This window comes from Macadamia integrifolia, chromosome 13, assembly GCF_013358625.1.
Source record: "Macadamia integrifolia cultivar HAES 741 chromosome 13, SCU_Mint_v3, whole genome shotgun sequence".
In the NCBI taxonomy this organism is placed as follows: Eukaryota; Viridiplantae; Streptophyta; class Magnoliopsida; order Proteales; family Proteaceae; genus Macadamia; species Macadamia integrifolia.
The window spans coordinates 20,652,473-20,667,877 of NC_056569.1; the positions used below are offsets into that span (position 1 = coordinate 20,652,473).

At 37.9% G+C, this 15,405-nt stretch overlaps 1 protein-coding gene and 1 pseudogene across 1 annotated transcript; both read right to left on the reverse strand.

The window, feature by feature from the left end:
• Positions 1 to 3,315: 3,315 nt before the first annotated feature.
• On the reverse strand, positions 3,316 to 5,673 carry LOC122059085 (annotated as a pseudogene).
• A 2,763-nt stretch (positions 5,674 to 8,436) lies between these two features.
• Positions 8,437 to 11,423, reverse strand: LOC122059087 (BAG family molecular chaperone regulator 1-like). Its single transcript, XM_042621783.1, is given in 5 exon segments — positions 8,437 to 10,450; positions 10,695 to 10,831; positions 10,969 to 11,191; positions 11,193 to 11,211; positions 11,288 to 11,423. Coding segments are annotated over 5 exon segments (549 nt in total). The 3' UTR covers positions 8,437 to 10,416.
• Positions 11,424 to 15,405: the final 3,982 nt, after the last annotated feature.

The window sequence follows — 15,405 nt, forward strand, 5'->3', positions numbered from 1 at the left end:
GTTCATATCGCTCGGGTTCATCAGTGTCAAGCGGCCGATCTGTTCTATTCTTCTTCAGCTCACGGGAATCGTCCCTAGGCCTCAGAGTCCTTTTCTTCTCCTTCTCTGACTAATCACCCCTGTCAGTTATCCCTTTGGCGGCCAGGACTTCCTCTATGTTGTCGTATTGATTGCCTCGTCTCAATAGCTCAGGCATTGTTTCTGGCAAGTCAAAGGCCAGAGACTGGACCAGATCAGGGTGCGTTACCCTATTGCACAATGTGCTATAGCCACTCCTTCTGGTAGGTTTTTTTACCTCTAGTGCCACCTTGGTGAATCGTGCAAGGAACTCTCTTATAGTTTCTCTCACTCTGCCTCATGTTCATCACATTTTGCGTAGTTTGCTTCTGCTTCATATTTGTTTGGAAACGTGTGAGGAACGCTTTTGTCAGCTCTTTATAGCTACGGATGGATCAGGGCCGCAAGTTTGACATCCATACCAACACTACTCCTTTTAATGAGGTTGCGAAGGCTCAGCAGAGAATGGCATCTGACCTACCATGAACCGTCATGGCCGAGTTGTAATACAGCAGATGATCATAGGGTTCTATGGTGCCGTCATATCCATTGAAGACGGGTATCACGAAGTTTGAGGGCAGCTCAGCGTCTATCAGTTCGTCGGATAGTGTATTATGGGCCGGAGTACAGTTATGTCAACCAGGTGCCTTTGCCTCTGTATTCCTTCTACTCGCTCAGTGAGGCGCTAGATACGGCTCTCTAGGTCATCCCTTCTCACCTCAGCTCAGTGATCCGGGGATCGTCGTGCCCTTTCACCTCTTCTGGGGCTTCTTCCTCGGCCTTGGTGACCACCAGGCCGATCCTGACCTTGCCGTGGTGAGCCTGTTGTCGGCCTGATGGACGGTTCCTGACCCCCATGGGGTTGATCTCACCGAGCTGTCCTCTGAGAATTTTCTCGTTCATCTCTGTGCGGACGCACGCCTCTAGTGAGTCTTGAGGCCACTGCTAGCATCTTCCTACCCGGGGTGGGGATCTATGGACATCATATGTCTCTGGGCTCCAGTGACTGTGGAACGACAAGCTCTCCCATTCTAGGCTGGAACGAGACCTTGCCTACACCCCTCGGTAGGAGAGCGGGGTGGTACTGAGTGAATAGTACATAACGTTCTGGCTGACCCCCTCCTTGCTGTTGATTGAGGGGTGACACTATTGTCAGGAGATTCATCGTTGAATTGTCTACCCGGAACTGGCCTAGGCGGCTGAGGTGAACTAGTCCATGGCACTGGAAGTGTCGAGCGAAACTGACATATGAAGTCCCGCACTAGTGCGTTTGTCGCTAACACCTGTAGCTGCAGGCTCTGCATCTGCTCTTTCATGTTTGGCTGAGTTACCCAGGATGATGGGACATGGCGAGATAGCTGAGGGTTTTGCTCGTGCTGATCCCCCTCTCCTTGGGCAACTTGCACATCAGGCCTCGTTTGCTGGGGTCCTTGTGGAGGGGTCTCTGCTGGGACATTCTCCTGCTCTGCCATTGGTGGTGAAGGGGGATGTCCAAATAGTAACTTGCGGGTGGATCTTACTCATGTTGTCATAGAAGAAACAACCTTCTCATCCTTAATTGCATTGGTCGAAGGTGACTTTTTGTAACTAATTCCCACGGACGGCGCCAATCTGATGTGGTAAAAATTAACCGGATGATCTTTCCTATAGTTCCTAGTGCTCCAGCCAACCAGCACAGAAGAGATGATAGGGGAGAGCTGGGCTTACCCGATGGGGGACTCTCCGATGCCTAAGTCAGATCTTTCCACAACAGATGTTCAAGAGAGCTTTTCCAATAAAATGAGTGATTGATCTATCCCTTTATGATGGAGGCTTACCTTGGTATTTGTAGGCTACTGATGGAGAGAGAAGGAAGGGCGTTTTATGGAGAGTCCTGTTTAGGCGTAGAGTCCTTGAGGGAAGTGGCTCCATGATTCTGGGAATATTCTGGGTTCCAGGGCATATTCTGAGAATATTTTCCATTGATCTCAGAAGTGCAAGTCGTGAGAGGAGTGGACGCCTCTGATGACATGTAGTGGATAGAGTCCTGCCCCCGTGATCAGGGATCATGTCCCTTGAATGTAGGAGTGGATGCGTGCACATTTCTGGGTGCCTTACTTGACTGTGCCGAGCCAAGGTGACAGGTTGGTCGAGCTGAGGTGACTGGTAGCACAACCTAATGGAGGGTTGAGGTGACATCATGGCCTGATGGAGGGCCGAGGTAGTATCCCAGCCTAAGGAGATGCCGAGGTGGCAGCACGGCCTGATGAGATGCCGAGGTGACAGCATGGCCTGATGAAGGACCGAGGTGGAAGCACGGCCTGATGGAGGGCCGAGGCAGTAGCACGGCTTGATGGAGGGCCGAGGTGGCAGCATGGCCTGATGGAGGGCCGAGGTGGTAGCACGGCCTGATGAGATTCCAAGGTGGTAGCACAGCCTGATGAGATGCCGAGGTGGTAGCACGGCCTGTTGGGATGCTGAGGAGGTAGCATAGCCAGATGGAGGGCTGAGGTGCAGCATTGGTCAGGATGATCCCTGCCCGTGCCATGGTTGGGAAGATATACCCTCATAAGCTGGTGTTTGCTATAATACATATTGTCATACTCGATGATATGTTTAGCCTTCTAGTTATTGTAAGTTCCTATAATGCCAATTAAAAACCAACTTTACAAACCTCCTGCTCCTTATTCAACTGTAAAAAGACCCCAAGGTGGTTGCTCAGTTGGCAAACACTAACACATCATAATTAAGAAGTCATGAGTTCAACTCTCCTTGGGGCCTTCTAAAAAACTAGAAAATCTGTAAAAAGCCTAGGGTTAAAGTTACCACTAGCTTTGTCAGCATATGTTGTTTTTCTTATGCGAGAATATGATATATCTTGAGTTTATTTATTTATTTACTTATATACAATAGAAAGAAAATGACCTTCGTTTAGTGAAATCGAAGATAAGGCAAATTCATGTTATGAGTTTCTAAATCAAGGGAAGATAATTGAAATTAAAGCAAATTTTAGAAAATAAAGATGATTTGAATGATGATTATATAGAGACTGCATAGCTAAGGTAACAATGAAATTTCAATAAGATATGAAATTCTAATCTAATTTCAATAACATATGAAATTCAGAATTATATTATTCTATTACCAATTGCAGCTCACTTGATTTCGTTATTGAAAGAAAGATGCTCAATACAAAGAAAGAACAAAGAGGTGTACGGCGCAACAAGGTAATTCCCAACTCTTTTCTTTCCTAGGAAGATGAACTATGGCCATGTGTGATTAAAAGGTTGATACTTCCTTCTGAAAAATGAAAAGACCAGAAGGGCCATCATCAGGCAACAAAGCCAATTTCATCGGACCAGCTTCACCTTCTTCAACAGTAAAGATCATAGTGTCGTAGTTCATGTCAGTTTTAACATAACCAGGGCCAACACAATTTATCCGAAATTTGGGGAACTTCCTTGCTAGAATCCTTGTATAGGCATTCATGGCTGCTTTGGACATTGTGATTGCAGGCCAGCCTTGGCTTTCCTTGAAATCCTTCAGAAACTTGTTCAACACATCGTCCACTCTTTCTTCTGTGAGGCTATCCTTATCGCTTAACACTTCTTTGGCCCATCTATCGGTGACATTCTGAAACAGAACATTCTTTTAAGGTCAATTAAAATAGTTTAAGAATCAATATTAGATTTTGTCATTCTCAATTTTTATTTTATGGGGAGGAGAGTTATAAGGGAACATAATTATACATAGTGAAAACCAAGTAGTTGGAAAAAAATTTATACACATTGATACATGAAAAAGCTATTTATTAACAGGATTAGACAGTCCATTGTAAGGATTATGACAAAGTCAAGACTCAAGCTCTTTGTTTGAGCCCAGGAAGATTTTCACTTGAAATATAATAGAGAAATTGAAATTCCATTAATAAACCAAAGAATAGCTTGCTCTAATTATTACCAAATTCAAATATGAATTCAGTTCATTCCACATTAAGCAATATCTAAGGAATGCATTCAAATTTCTCAACAAAGTTGGTTTGTACTCTATACCTGTAGCTGTCTTAGAGATGATGAAACATTAATAATTCTTGGAGAATCAGATAGCTGAAGAAGGGGAAGAAATGCTTCAGTAATACTTTTGGTGCCATAGTAGTTTGTTCGCACATTCTTCCGCCGTTTCATGGGTCTGTCTTGCTAGTTCAGTGTATTTGGCCACCCGAACTTCCTTCTGTATCAGTAGAAACAGTTCAGTCTTTTCATTTATTTTTGGGCAAGTGAAGTTTAGTCCTCTGTTAGCTAAGGCTCTCTTTGGTTTTATTTCTATTTGTATTTATTTGACTTATTTCTATTTTTACAAGTGCTTGGTATAATTTATAGCACTTATTTCTATTTATAATAAATTAGAATAAATCACAAATCACAAATTATCCTCAAGCTATTTGTGATTTATGGTAACAAATCATTTATGTGATTTTTGCTACCTTAAATGAACTAGTGTGCTAAACTACTCAAAATCAATGGTAAATAACTTCAGTATGTTTTATACTTTTCCAATAAAAAAATCCCAAATCCCATCATCTCTCTCTCTCTCTCTCTCTCTCTCGCTCGCTTAAAACTCAAAGTTGAAGTTTAAAACTGAAACATATTCTCTCATTATATAATCCAGTTTATAAATAATAACCAAACGAATACTATTTGTGGTCCATAATTTATTGTCACAAATAATTTCTAAAAAATAGTTAATAAATACAAATAGAAATCATACCAAAGAGAGCGTAAGACACTATCATGAGTCATGAGTCTCATGACTCAGATGGAAATTCTCATTACTCTCTCGAGATCATCATTGACCTCTAAAATGCCAATATCATTCCAGGAACAACTTATTATAGATCATGAGATTGGTTTGGAATCTAAAATCAACAAGCATATAAGTAGTTGATTAAATTTTATAGAAAACTAAGAGTATGTTGAAGCATTTCACTTTGTGAACTTCAGAAAGCAGAGAAGGTCAATATATGAATTGCAAGTTCTCATTGTAAAGTAGAGACTTACAGGACCATCTACTGCCATCAGGGCTTTTTTAGCATCATCGTCTAATTTAATAATTCCAGCAATTCCCGCATTGTTCACCTGCAATGAATTTGAACCTAAATCAGCCAGAGAAATTTAATCAAGATGCAGGATTTCTGCAAATGAATTCTACTGAAAAAAATATATTGGTTATTTTCAAATGGTGGTACCAAGATATCAAGCTTTCCAAACTGTGCTTTGATGAAATCAGCCAGGGAAGCAATACTGGAAGGGTCCATTACATCAAGCTGATGAAAAACCACTTCAGAGAGTCTATAGTGGCTATAAAGCCAATAGTGGCTTTAGACCTTCTCCACAGCTTCAGCGCCCTTCTTCTGATCTCTAGCTGTCAGCACCACTATAAAGCCAATAGTGGCTAACTGGTGACAAATCTCCAATCCAATCCCCTTGTTGGCTCCTGTAACAAGTACCAATCTGCAACAGAGCAGTAGAATTTAGATCAATTGGTTGAAGCCTTATATGGGTTTCACAAGATATTAAAGGAGGGAGAGAGAGAGAGAGAGATGCATTACTTCTTTGTTGCAGTGTTGGTTTCTGGCATTATGGATGATGATGGATAAGTGCTCTAGTGAACTCTGTTAAAAAACATTCACTGATGTACCTCAGGTATTGAGTTCATACTTTATATTATGGAGGAGTGGAAGAAGTTTGATTAGAGAATGGAAATGGTCGCCATGCATGACGTCAGCAGGGAACAAGGAATCGGTATCAGACTGGCGGAATCGGTCAGATTAGATTGGTGTCGGCATTCTTGGTTGATTGATTCTGTATCGGTCTGTAATGGTGGATCGATAAGCACCAAGGCTAAAACAGTAAAAAAAACTATTTCTTTTATTAAAATCAAAGGCTAAATTGTCCAACATGGGCCAAACAGGACTGATATAAAATTGGTATCGCTGAAACTGATACTATATCCGTATGAAAATCATCTGCAGCTATTGAACACCGGTTGACTGAAAACCTCTTGAGATTTGTGTTCAAATACGCTCAACGGTCTGATGCTTAATTGCTTACCACACCTTACGGGTCACTGAAAAGGATGCCGATTCTATTAATAAATCCCTGGTCGTGAGTGAAAAGAAAAGGAAAGAACGGAAGTAGATGCTAGGCATGATGTGAGTGAGATACTGGTTAGGGGGGGTTGCGGTGGTCGCCTATGCTTTGGATTTTGAAAATTTGAAGTTTGAAGTTTTGAGTTACTTTACAGTTGAAAAATTTGCTAAAATTGAAGTTCAGCCACACTTTTTCTTCGACATAAAGTTAAGGAGAAAGTTTTCCTTCAACTCTAGAGGATGGTTCATCTACTATTTTTGGATTCACAATCCTGTAGCATTTTACCATGTTCTCAAAACACCCACCCAATGCCTTTTTCCTCACATCCCATCCCTGCACTGGGTAGAGAGAAATTCGGTCCATTACATAATACTCAAAACAGTGTCAACCTACATATGTGATACCTTCCAATATGTGAAAACGGTTGAAATACAATTGCTTGATACTTTCAATCCTAATCTCCTCCAACGTGTTTAGCTGGGGTTCCGAAGATCAAGTAGGAGTAACCAGAAATGGTTGCCGCAGTGTAAGGAAACTCATATTGTCTCTATCCAGGCTGCACGATCCTTTCCTTGCCGCTAAGAATCCTCAACATAGATTAGGAGGAACAAAGACCTCAATCAGTAGTCATCTTCAGAGATCATTCTCACTTTATTCGACTTGGCAGGAGGGGAAAATGGACAATTTCTTAGATCTATTATATTAAAACAATAATTACAAAAAAAAAAAAAAAAAAGTACATTTACACGAAAAATAAGTGTAAAATAAAGTCAATCTTACTTGTTTTGTAATTTATTTCCTATCTAGTAGATCTAAACAATTTAAAAATAAATAAAATAAACCCTAAAACAGAACCATTCGAGAGACGTTCCAAATTGCCATTCATGAAGGCAATATTGGAGAGTTATGATGGGTCTGGAGACATTGAACGTCTGATCGATGTGGACCAAAACATTGGGATATAATAACATTTTCCTCTCAACTGGTGTTTCTCTTCTAATTAGGGGTAAAGCTGTTCAATAAATAAATTTTAAATCAAATATTTTTGAAAAAATCATTTGATCTTGTCAATTCATATCGATATTGGTATTAGTCATGACCGATAGTGATCCTGATAATGGTTTTAAAACCACACTAGTGGCTACTGTCATCTTCTTAAAAGAAATTGCAAATTAAATGTTGTTATGTATTGATTTAAAGGGCTAAACTTTAGAGAGTAGGCAGATTCGAATTCCCTTACATGTCTAAGTAAAATCATTCCCAAGATTTTTTTTTTTATTTGAAAATAAAATTGTATACAAATAACATAAATTGAAAAGAAGGGCATTCAACACAAAATTACATGTAGTTTGAGTTGTTGCCTTGAAAGATAATTGTTAGCGACAGAGATCTTACTTTGACATTGTTTTTCCATATTAAACTTAACAAATGAAATTTTCATTAATTATTTAAGATCTAACAAAAAGAAAAGAGTTCCCATGGCCAGCATTCCTGTTGCTCCATCAACCTGGTAACGTCATCGCAGTCAAACGAAACTATGCAGTTGTGAAACCTAATCGCCACACTTGTTGCATTCCTTCAACAATTCCTCTGGCCTCTAATTTATGTGTGTTCCTTGCAAATCCAGAGTTTAGAAAAGCACATATACAAGTCGCAGTTATAAAATTAACTGATGCCCATCCTATTTTGTGAGAGAATCTAACATAAAAGCTTCCATCACTCACAATAATATATGAATTGTATGGTATAGACCCTTGATAGTCAAACTATGAGAAGATTATATCATATTCTAGCCACGGAGCAAAGGAAATGGATGCTATTCAGGGATCCATTTTGAAAAGAATAGAAGCCAATCAGATTTTTCATCTTTTAAGCACAGAGACACAATGTCATTCCTAAGATATTTAAAAAAAAGGGGTATTTGATGCACGAGTCTCCTGCACGTGAGAGGTCGGGGGGAACAAGAATTGCACAGTCTTACCTCGAGAATGTCGAGAGACTATTTCGACCGCTTAACCACCAAATTGCAACAATTTTCAAGATATCGATTGGTTAAAAATATCACTTTAGTTACTCATTTACGACACAATTAAGTGCACAACCTAAGAATACACTCTATTTTGTGAAACTTCGAGAAATTTATGTAAAATCACCATTATATCAACAAGTGATATGTACACGGTAGAGAGAGGAAGGGAAAGTAGGAGATAAGAGAGAAAATACGAGAGATAAAATAGGGTTTTGACCAATTAGGAGGTGCCTACCTCTTGGCTAATTGAGAGGTAGCCACCTCTTCTCAAGATAAAATCCAAAGAGATAATTTAGGACAATTTTTCATTGTTTACTTCTATTCCAAATTAGTTCCTATTAAATAGGACAAATAAGTAGTTACAAACCCTGCCTCACGTATTCCCCTTATATTGAAACTACCACACCCACACACTCCATCTATGCTTCACTTCTTCCAGTTCCATACTTATCTCTAACTTCTACTAATTTACCAACTTCTAATAACTACTTAACACTCCACCGTGGCAATAACTCCTACGCACATACAAACACATAATAATAATTAAGAAGTTAGGCACGTAACAATCCTTCCCCTTTAAATTGTCCTTGTCCTCAAGGACCACCGGAATCCCATATCTTGATAGTAAAAGCTGCAGCCAATGAATCTGAGATAGTTAATTTGAGACCCATGAATCTAATTGTAAAAATGGGCTCTCTTTGAGGGAATTGATGAATGGTACATTACTCTTCTTCTTTTTCTTCATTTCTTTTTGCTTCTTTTTCTTCATCATCATCTTCTTCCTCTTCTTCTTTGTTTCCTTGTGCTTCTTTTTCTTTATCTTTTTCTTCATCTTCTTCTTCCTCTTTCTCAACTCAGCCAAACTCTTTTGGACACGTTAATAAATTATAAACATTTCATTAGAAATCACCATCACGTCTTGAATAGATGAACGTATGGCTTCAATGATCTCAATATTCATACCTATAGTCGTAGGATCAACCTGCTCTGATACCAGATGATACGTACACAGTAGAGAGAGAGAGAGAAAGTAGAAGATAGAGAGAAAATAGGAGAGATAAAATAGGGTTTTGGCTAATTAGGAGATGCCTACCTCTTGGCTTTACGGACGAAGCCGGACATCTGGCTAATTGAGAGGTAATTTAGGATAATTTTTCATTGCTTACTTCTAATCCAAATTAGTTTCTATTAAATAGGATAAACAAGTAGTTACAAACCTTGCCTCACGTATTCCCCTTACATTGAAACTACTACACCCACACACTCCATCTATGCTCCACTTCTTCTAGTTCCATACTCATCTCTAACTTCTACTAATTTACCAACTTCTAATAACTACTTAACACCCCACCGTGGCAATAACTCTTACCCACATACAAATACAATAACAACAACATAATAATTAAGAAGTTAGGCACATAACAGCAAGCCGCCCCGAAAGTAGGATGTCATTGGATCAAAGGGAAGGGTGATTTTCATTGTAAACTCTTTTAGACTTCTTACATGAATATTGAGAGTTTTTGAAAATTAGGGGGAGTTATACGGAGGGCTGCATTAGTTCAAGCAAAGATGATGATGACTTAATGTTTCAAAAGAGAGCTAACCATTTTTGAGAATTGAAGAGGTACAATGATTCAGGTACTAAGCTAGATATATGTTCATTATCCTAGAAGCATTTATTATGTTAATAAAAGCTTCGTTCAATTCCTTTATTACCTATTTGTTCGTTTGTAACCAATTCTATGCACAAATCACATATACCTACTTATACCAATTAGGACAATTGCGTAATTAATTCTTAATGAGGAAATATCACTCCCTTCCCTTTAACTATGTGAAAATATCAACTTGACTCCACATTTTTTTAAAAATATAACTCATCTCCCCCTAAATAAAAAGATTCTATTTAACATCTCCAGCCGTTTAAAATGGCTGTTAAATCGGTTGATTTTTTTCTCGTAATGCCCAAGATACCTTTCTAAACATGAAATACCCTATATACCCCTTAACGAAAAAAAAACCCCTCTTCCCTTATACCATACTCTCTCCATTAGCTCCACTTCCCCTTCCCCTTCCCCTTCCCATTTCCCTTTCCCTTTCCCTTTCCCGCTGAACCACCGAATGGTGAGGAAGACAAGGACCTGCAATTTCTCCCATTTTTCACATCGTCTTCTTCATTGAAGCTCACACGCAGCCATTGATTCACATCATCTTCTTCATTGAAGCGATTGGAGCCCTAGATATAGAAACAGGGGAGGAAAAGCTCAGACCTAAGCGTTGACAAACTCTCCAAGATCAAATCGAACAACAGAAGAACAAAGAAAAAAATTGAAAAAAATTGAAGAATTAGCAGTCGTGAATCCTCTCTTCCCCTCAACTATTCTTCCTCTACGAAGGAAGAAGAAGAAGAAGAAAGAAGAGAAATTAATTAAGATTTTAAAAAAGAAATGAATGGCCAGCGAATGGAATAGCGACTAGACCTTTGCAATTTCACATCTCCATCCGCAATGATACCGTCCAACTTAAGCAGTTGGTTCATCAACATCTCAGTCAGATTCAACACATCAATTTTTGCAACTTTGCCACCTTTAGATATAACGGACTCGCTAGCAGATACCTACTCAGTTTGGCAGTCACAGTCAGGAGCTAAAAATTTGATTTGTCTCAGGATTTCAAAGAGATTTTGAAGAGAATTTCAATTTTTAAGGCATTACTGAGGCAATTAGGTACAAAAGGGAAGCTTATCAAAGTTACCTGGGCAGCAAGATTGTCAACTTCCGAGATGGATTTTGAAGCCTTCTCCATCTTGACATTCTTACGCATCTCAAGAAACCTTTTTTCACGGCTAATCACGTCCTCTACTAGAACGAGTTTTGATCCATCCTTCGCTCCCACAATATCGAGATAGGCATTCGAGTCTCTCCCCTTGTCCTTAAATAGCAGCTTCTGGTCCTCATGATGCAATCCAGTCGGCGCTCAGTAGATTCTTCAACTCCCCTGCCAAGAGCCAACAATAAAGAAGAAGAAGAAGAAGGAGAAGAGATTAGGAAATAAGTGAAACTTTGGTACTAACCGAAGTTAGCTTGACAGCTGATGTAGATTTCGTGATAAGAACCGTATTTGACCTTAACTCTAACGGTGGGAGTGACAGAGGCGGCCGTGCCAGAATAGGGATTCCGCTGTTGAACGAGCATTCCACCAATGGGCATTATGGGAAAAAACCAGTTGATTTAACAGCCATTTCGAATGGTTGGGGAGGTTAGATAAAATCTTTTTATTTGGGAGGTAGTAAATGATTGAAAAAGTATAGGATCAAATTGATATTTTGACATAGTTCACGGGAGGGGAGTTATATTTCCTCATTCCTAATAATTCCTAAAATTACTTTAAAAAAAAAAGAAAAAATCGGTCTTCACTTATCTGTTTAACCTTAACACTTCATTTGAGAACAAAAATTGTTCTAGTTTTTCTCTATCTACGGCAGACTGTCAATATACTTTGTTGAAGATTGTCTGAGTTGTTCCTGGGAGTATGGCATGGGTTACTTTAGCACCGTAGATTTTAGCAATAAGAAAATGTTTCTCTTTGGTTCCCTTGAAACTTACGAGGTGCTTGTGTCTCCTACTCTAACTATTCACTATTTCCCCCTCCCCACAAGTACTCTTGATTTACAAAATTATAATTCTACTTAAAAATTTATTTTCACCCATTCTTTTCTCCTTCGATACCCTATACAAATTACAATAAAGCTTTAGCCTTAATATGACTTCTCATATCAAATTGTGGTTTTCTAGAGTCCTTAAAGTTCCATATGCTGAGGGCCCCTGAAAATAATTGGGATTGCTTGTGGAATTTGGAGTGTCAAAGGCTGATTGTTTCCACGAGCTCAATGATAAAGCTTTTGAAAAACTTCAAGGGTCGTCATGATAGTTTCTGTAGGAATATTCTTTAGAATATTGTTTATTATTGTCCCATATACTAAGTAGGAAATTGACCGATACCAATCTCTTAGTATTGGATTTCAAATAGGAAACTCACTCATCATCTAATTAGGAAAAAGTGTCCAACCCTATTTGGCACACCTTGATGGGAGGGTGCATATACTCTGTTAAATAGGACTCTAGGTTCTCCTTCTACCCTAATATTACTCTCATTATTTGAGCCATCACCAAGAGAGCATTAAGGGGAATTAGTGGAAGAAATCTAGAGGATCCATTGTACTCATGTTTGGGATTGCAAAAATAAAAATACTTAAATGATATAATGACAGTCAATTCTTCACAGTCGATGGTGAACAGTATGTATCGTTGATTTATTATTGTTTAATTTGTGATTTGTCTAAGATTTTAAAATATAACCACAAGCGTACGGATCAATGTAGCTATGGGTCGAACACAGGGAGAGCAGCCACATTATTATTATTTTTTACTTATTTTAATAATGCGAAAGTGAATCGATTAATGATTGTGATCTAATTCTAATTACCATCCTAAACATATGTATCTAAAATAACGTCATAACCATTCGTCATCTAAGAATTTAAATATGCAAGACACACAATTAAAATTAAATAAATAAATATATGAAAATAAACACCCCACGCAAAGAAAAAAATGCTGAAATAAAAATAAAGTAAAAGAAAAAAGATAAAACTAGAGAGAGACTCACAAGTAGGCTTTTCTACTTAGCCAGAGGGATGCATCATAATATGAGCTTCCCTACTTGACAGAGAATCACTCTTACAAGGGTTACTCTACTTGGCTTTAGGGAAAGGGAGACAATTAAAATAAAAATAAAAATGATGGTTCTATGGCTAGGAGGGGCAAAGCCAATACATACACTAGCCATGAACCTTGGGGGAAAGGGATAGCAATAATGTAACGACTGAAATTAAAATAAGAAAGAAAGGATGGTCAAAATAGGAAATGAGAGGGGGGAGAGAAGACTATTGAAAGAGCCTACTTACTTGAACTTTAACCCTTAAGCTGAAAACTTAATCGATTTGAGATACTGCCAACACTAAAAATCAGATCTGAAATAAATCAAATCAGAAATTTCTAGTACTAGAGAAAACAAATCTGAAGAAAAAAATTGAACTTGAAAGACATGCTTCATAGCTTATTCTTGTCACCTAGAACTAAGCCTAGAACTAGAACTTAAAAATTACAACTTCAATTGTTTAAACAATAAAAATAAAAGACTGAATCAAAAACAAAAGTGCTTGCATTAATTGAATAAAAAGAACTTACAAAAGTGTTTAAAGCATAAACCTAGAACTAGAGCTAGAGATAGAGAAAACTAGAGAAAAAGATAGAGTAACTAAGAAAAAACCTTACAAGAAGAATGAAGTGCCTCCGCTTGTATAAATTCTATTATATAGAGAATAGGGGAGGGAAGCTAAAGATTTTAGCTTCTAAAAAAAAAAATATTTTTTTTATTTTGTTGATGAGGTGGAGGAGAGAGAAGATAGAGAATTATAGGAAGTAAGGAATCTCCAACGATTTTGCTTCATTTTTTCTTCTTTTTATTTTTATTTTTTTCTAGAGAAGATAGAGAATTATAGGAAGTAAGGAATCTCCAACGATTTTGCTTCATTTTTTCTTCTTTTTATTTTTATTTTTTTCTCTCTCTTCTTCAAACGTGGGCAGCATCTTGGACGATTTTTTTTTCTAATTTTTTTTTCTTTCCTATTTTTCTTCTTAATCTTCTAAAATACAAACCTCAAAAAAATAGCAGTTAAAAGGTTCGAATTTGAGATCTCCTAATAAGCAAGGGATTTTACACACCACAACTCACTAACTACGTTAGGTAGTTGTTGTTACCAAAAATGAATCTTCAATCACTTAAGGTTGTTGTCCATCGATCGTTGTTGACATTCGAAATATTTCTTGTACCTTTGGGACAACTGTAAATGGGCTGGTTCTGCATCTCGGTTCAGTTCTGATCCATTATTCTTTTTCTGGCCTGAAAAGAATAATCACTTGTAGGGGTGACCAAACGAATGTATATTTTTAATTGAACACGTCCATCTTGCTCAGAATTTCATCCTCTTCACAACCATGAAAAGAAATAGGACCTCTTTACATGTAAAATTAGAGATATAGTACCTGATAGTCCTTAAGGCCTTGAAAATATAAAACCTGCAAAAAGAGAGTAAAACACAAGGTAGTTCCATTCTAAATATGTAAAATGCATATTTTACTACCCTATATTTCATACATAAATGTGCTCATCAGAATTTCCCCACACTAAGACTTTGCTAGTCCTCGAGTAAAATAAAATAAAAAATAATAAAAATAAAAAACCTAACTCACTTTCGTAGGAATCACGGTTGCACTTAGCATGTGCAACAAACCTTTAAACCCCTAAGTCACTCCTAGTGGATGAGTTGTGTCTCATGGGTGTTTGCAGTGAATATACACCCAAAATTCAGAATAAACAAATCACAATCTTGAATAAAAGTAAGGCTCATACTGATCTGGAGCAAAGATAATTTCTCTTACAAGGGACCCCCACATTTGAACTTTTATTACCCTTTATCAATTCCAGGCACTAACATATTTCTTAATTTGGAACTCACCTCGTCTCTTCCAAAACATCCTTATCTTAAGGTAAAACCACTTGTGAAGAAATAGGGAATCAATGACTAAGGCGTTAGAGTGGTTTTGACCAAAACATATTACTAAGCATTAATGACATTTACACATTTTTTTCTCTTTTTTTTGCTTAATAAACTCTATTCTACTCCACTACTTTTGGCCTGAATGACATGATGGAGAAAATACCAGACACCCAAGTTACTATGTAGCTTCGCTTTTTGTATATACCCACAAAAACAGTGATGCTAGAGTTCCTTCAGAAATTTCTTCCTAAGGAATTTTGATCAAGACACCACGCTTCCTGAAACACAATAACCTGTCTAGTTCCAAGGGAATCAACTCTTATTCTTCTTTATATCACATTTCACATTTCATTTAAAATTGTGCATATGTCAACTCATGCTAAATTAAAAAGAAGGTCTCAACTCCAAATCAAAAGTACAAGGAACCCACAGACTTACATATGTCCAACACTATAAAACAGGGGTCTCTTATTTTTCAAAAGAAAGTGCCATCTCAAGACACAGGCTTATTTCTTTCTTCTCAACAGGCTTTTTAAACGTTCAAAATGGGTATCTTAATCAAAAATTTT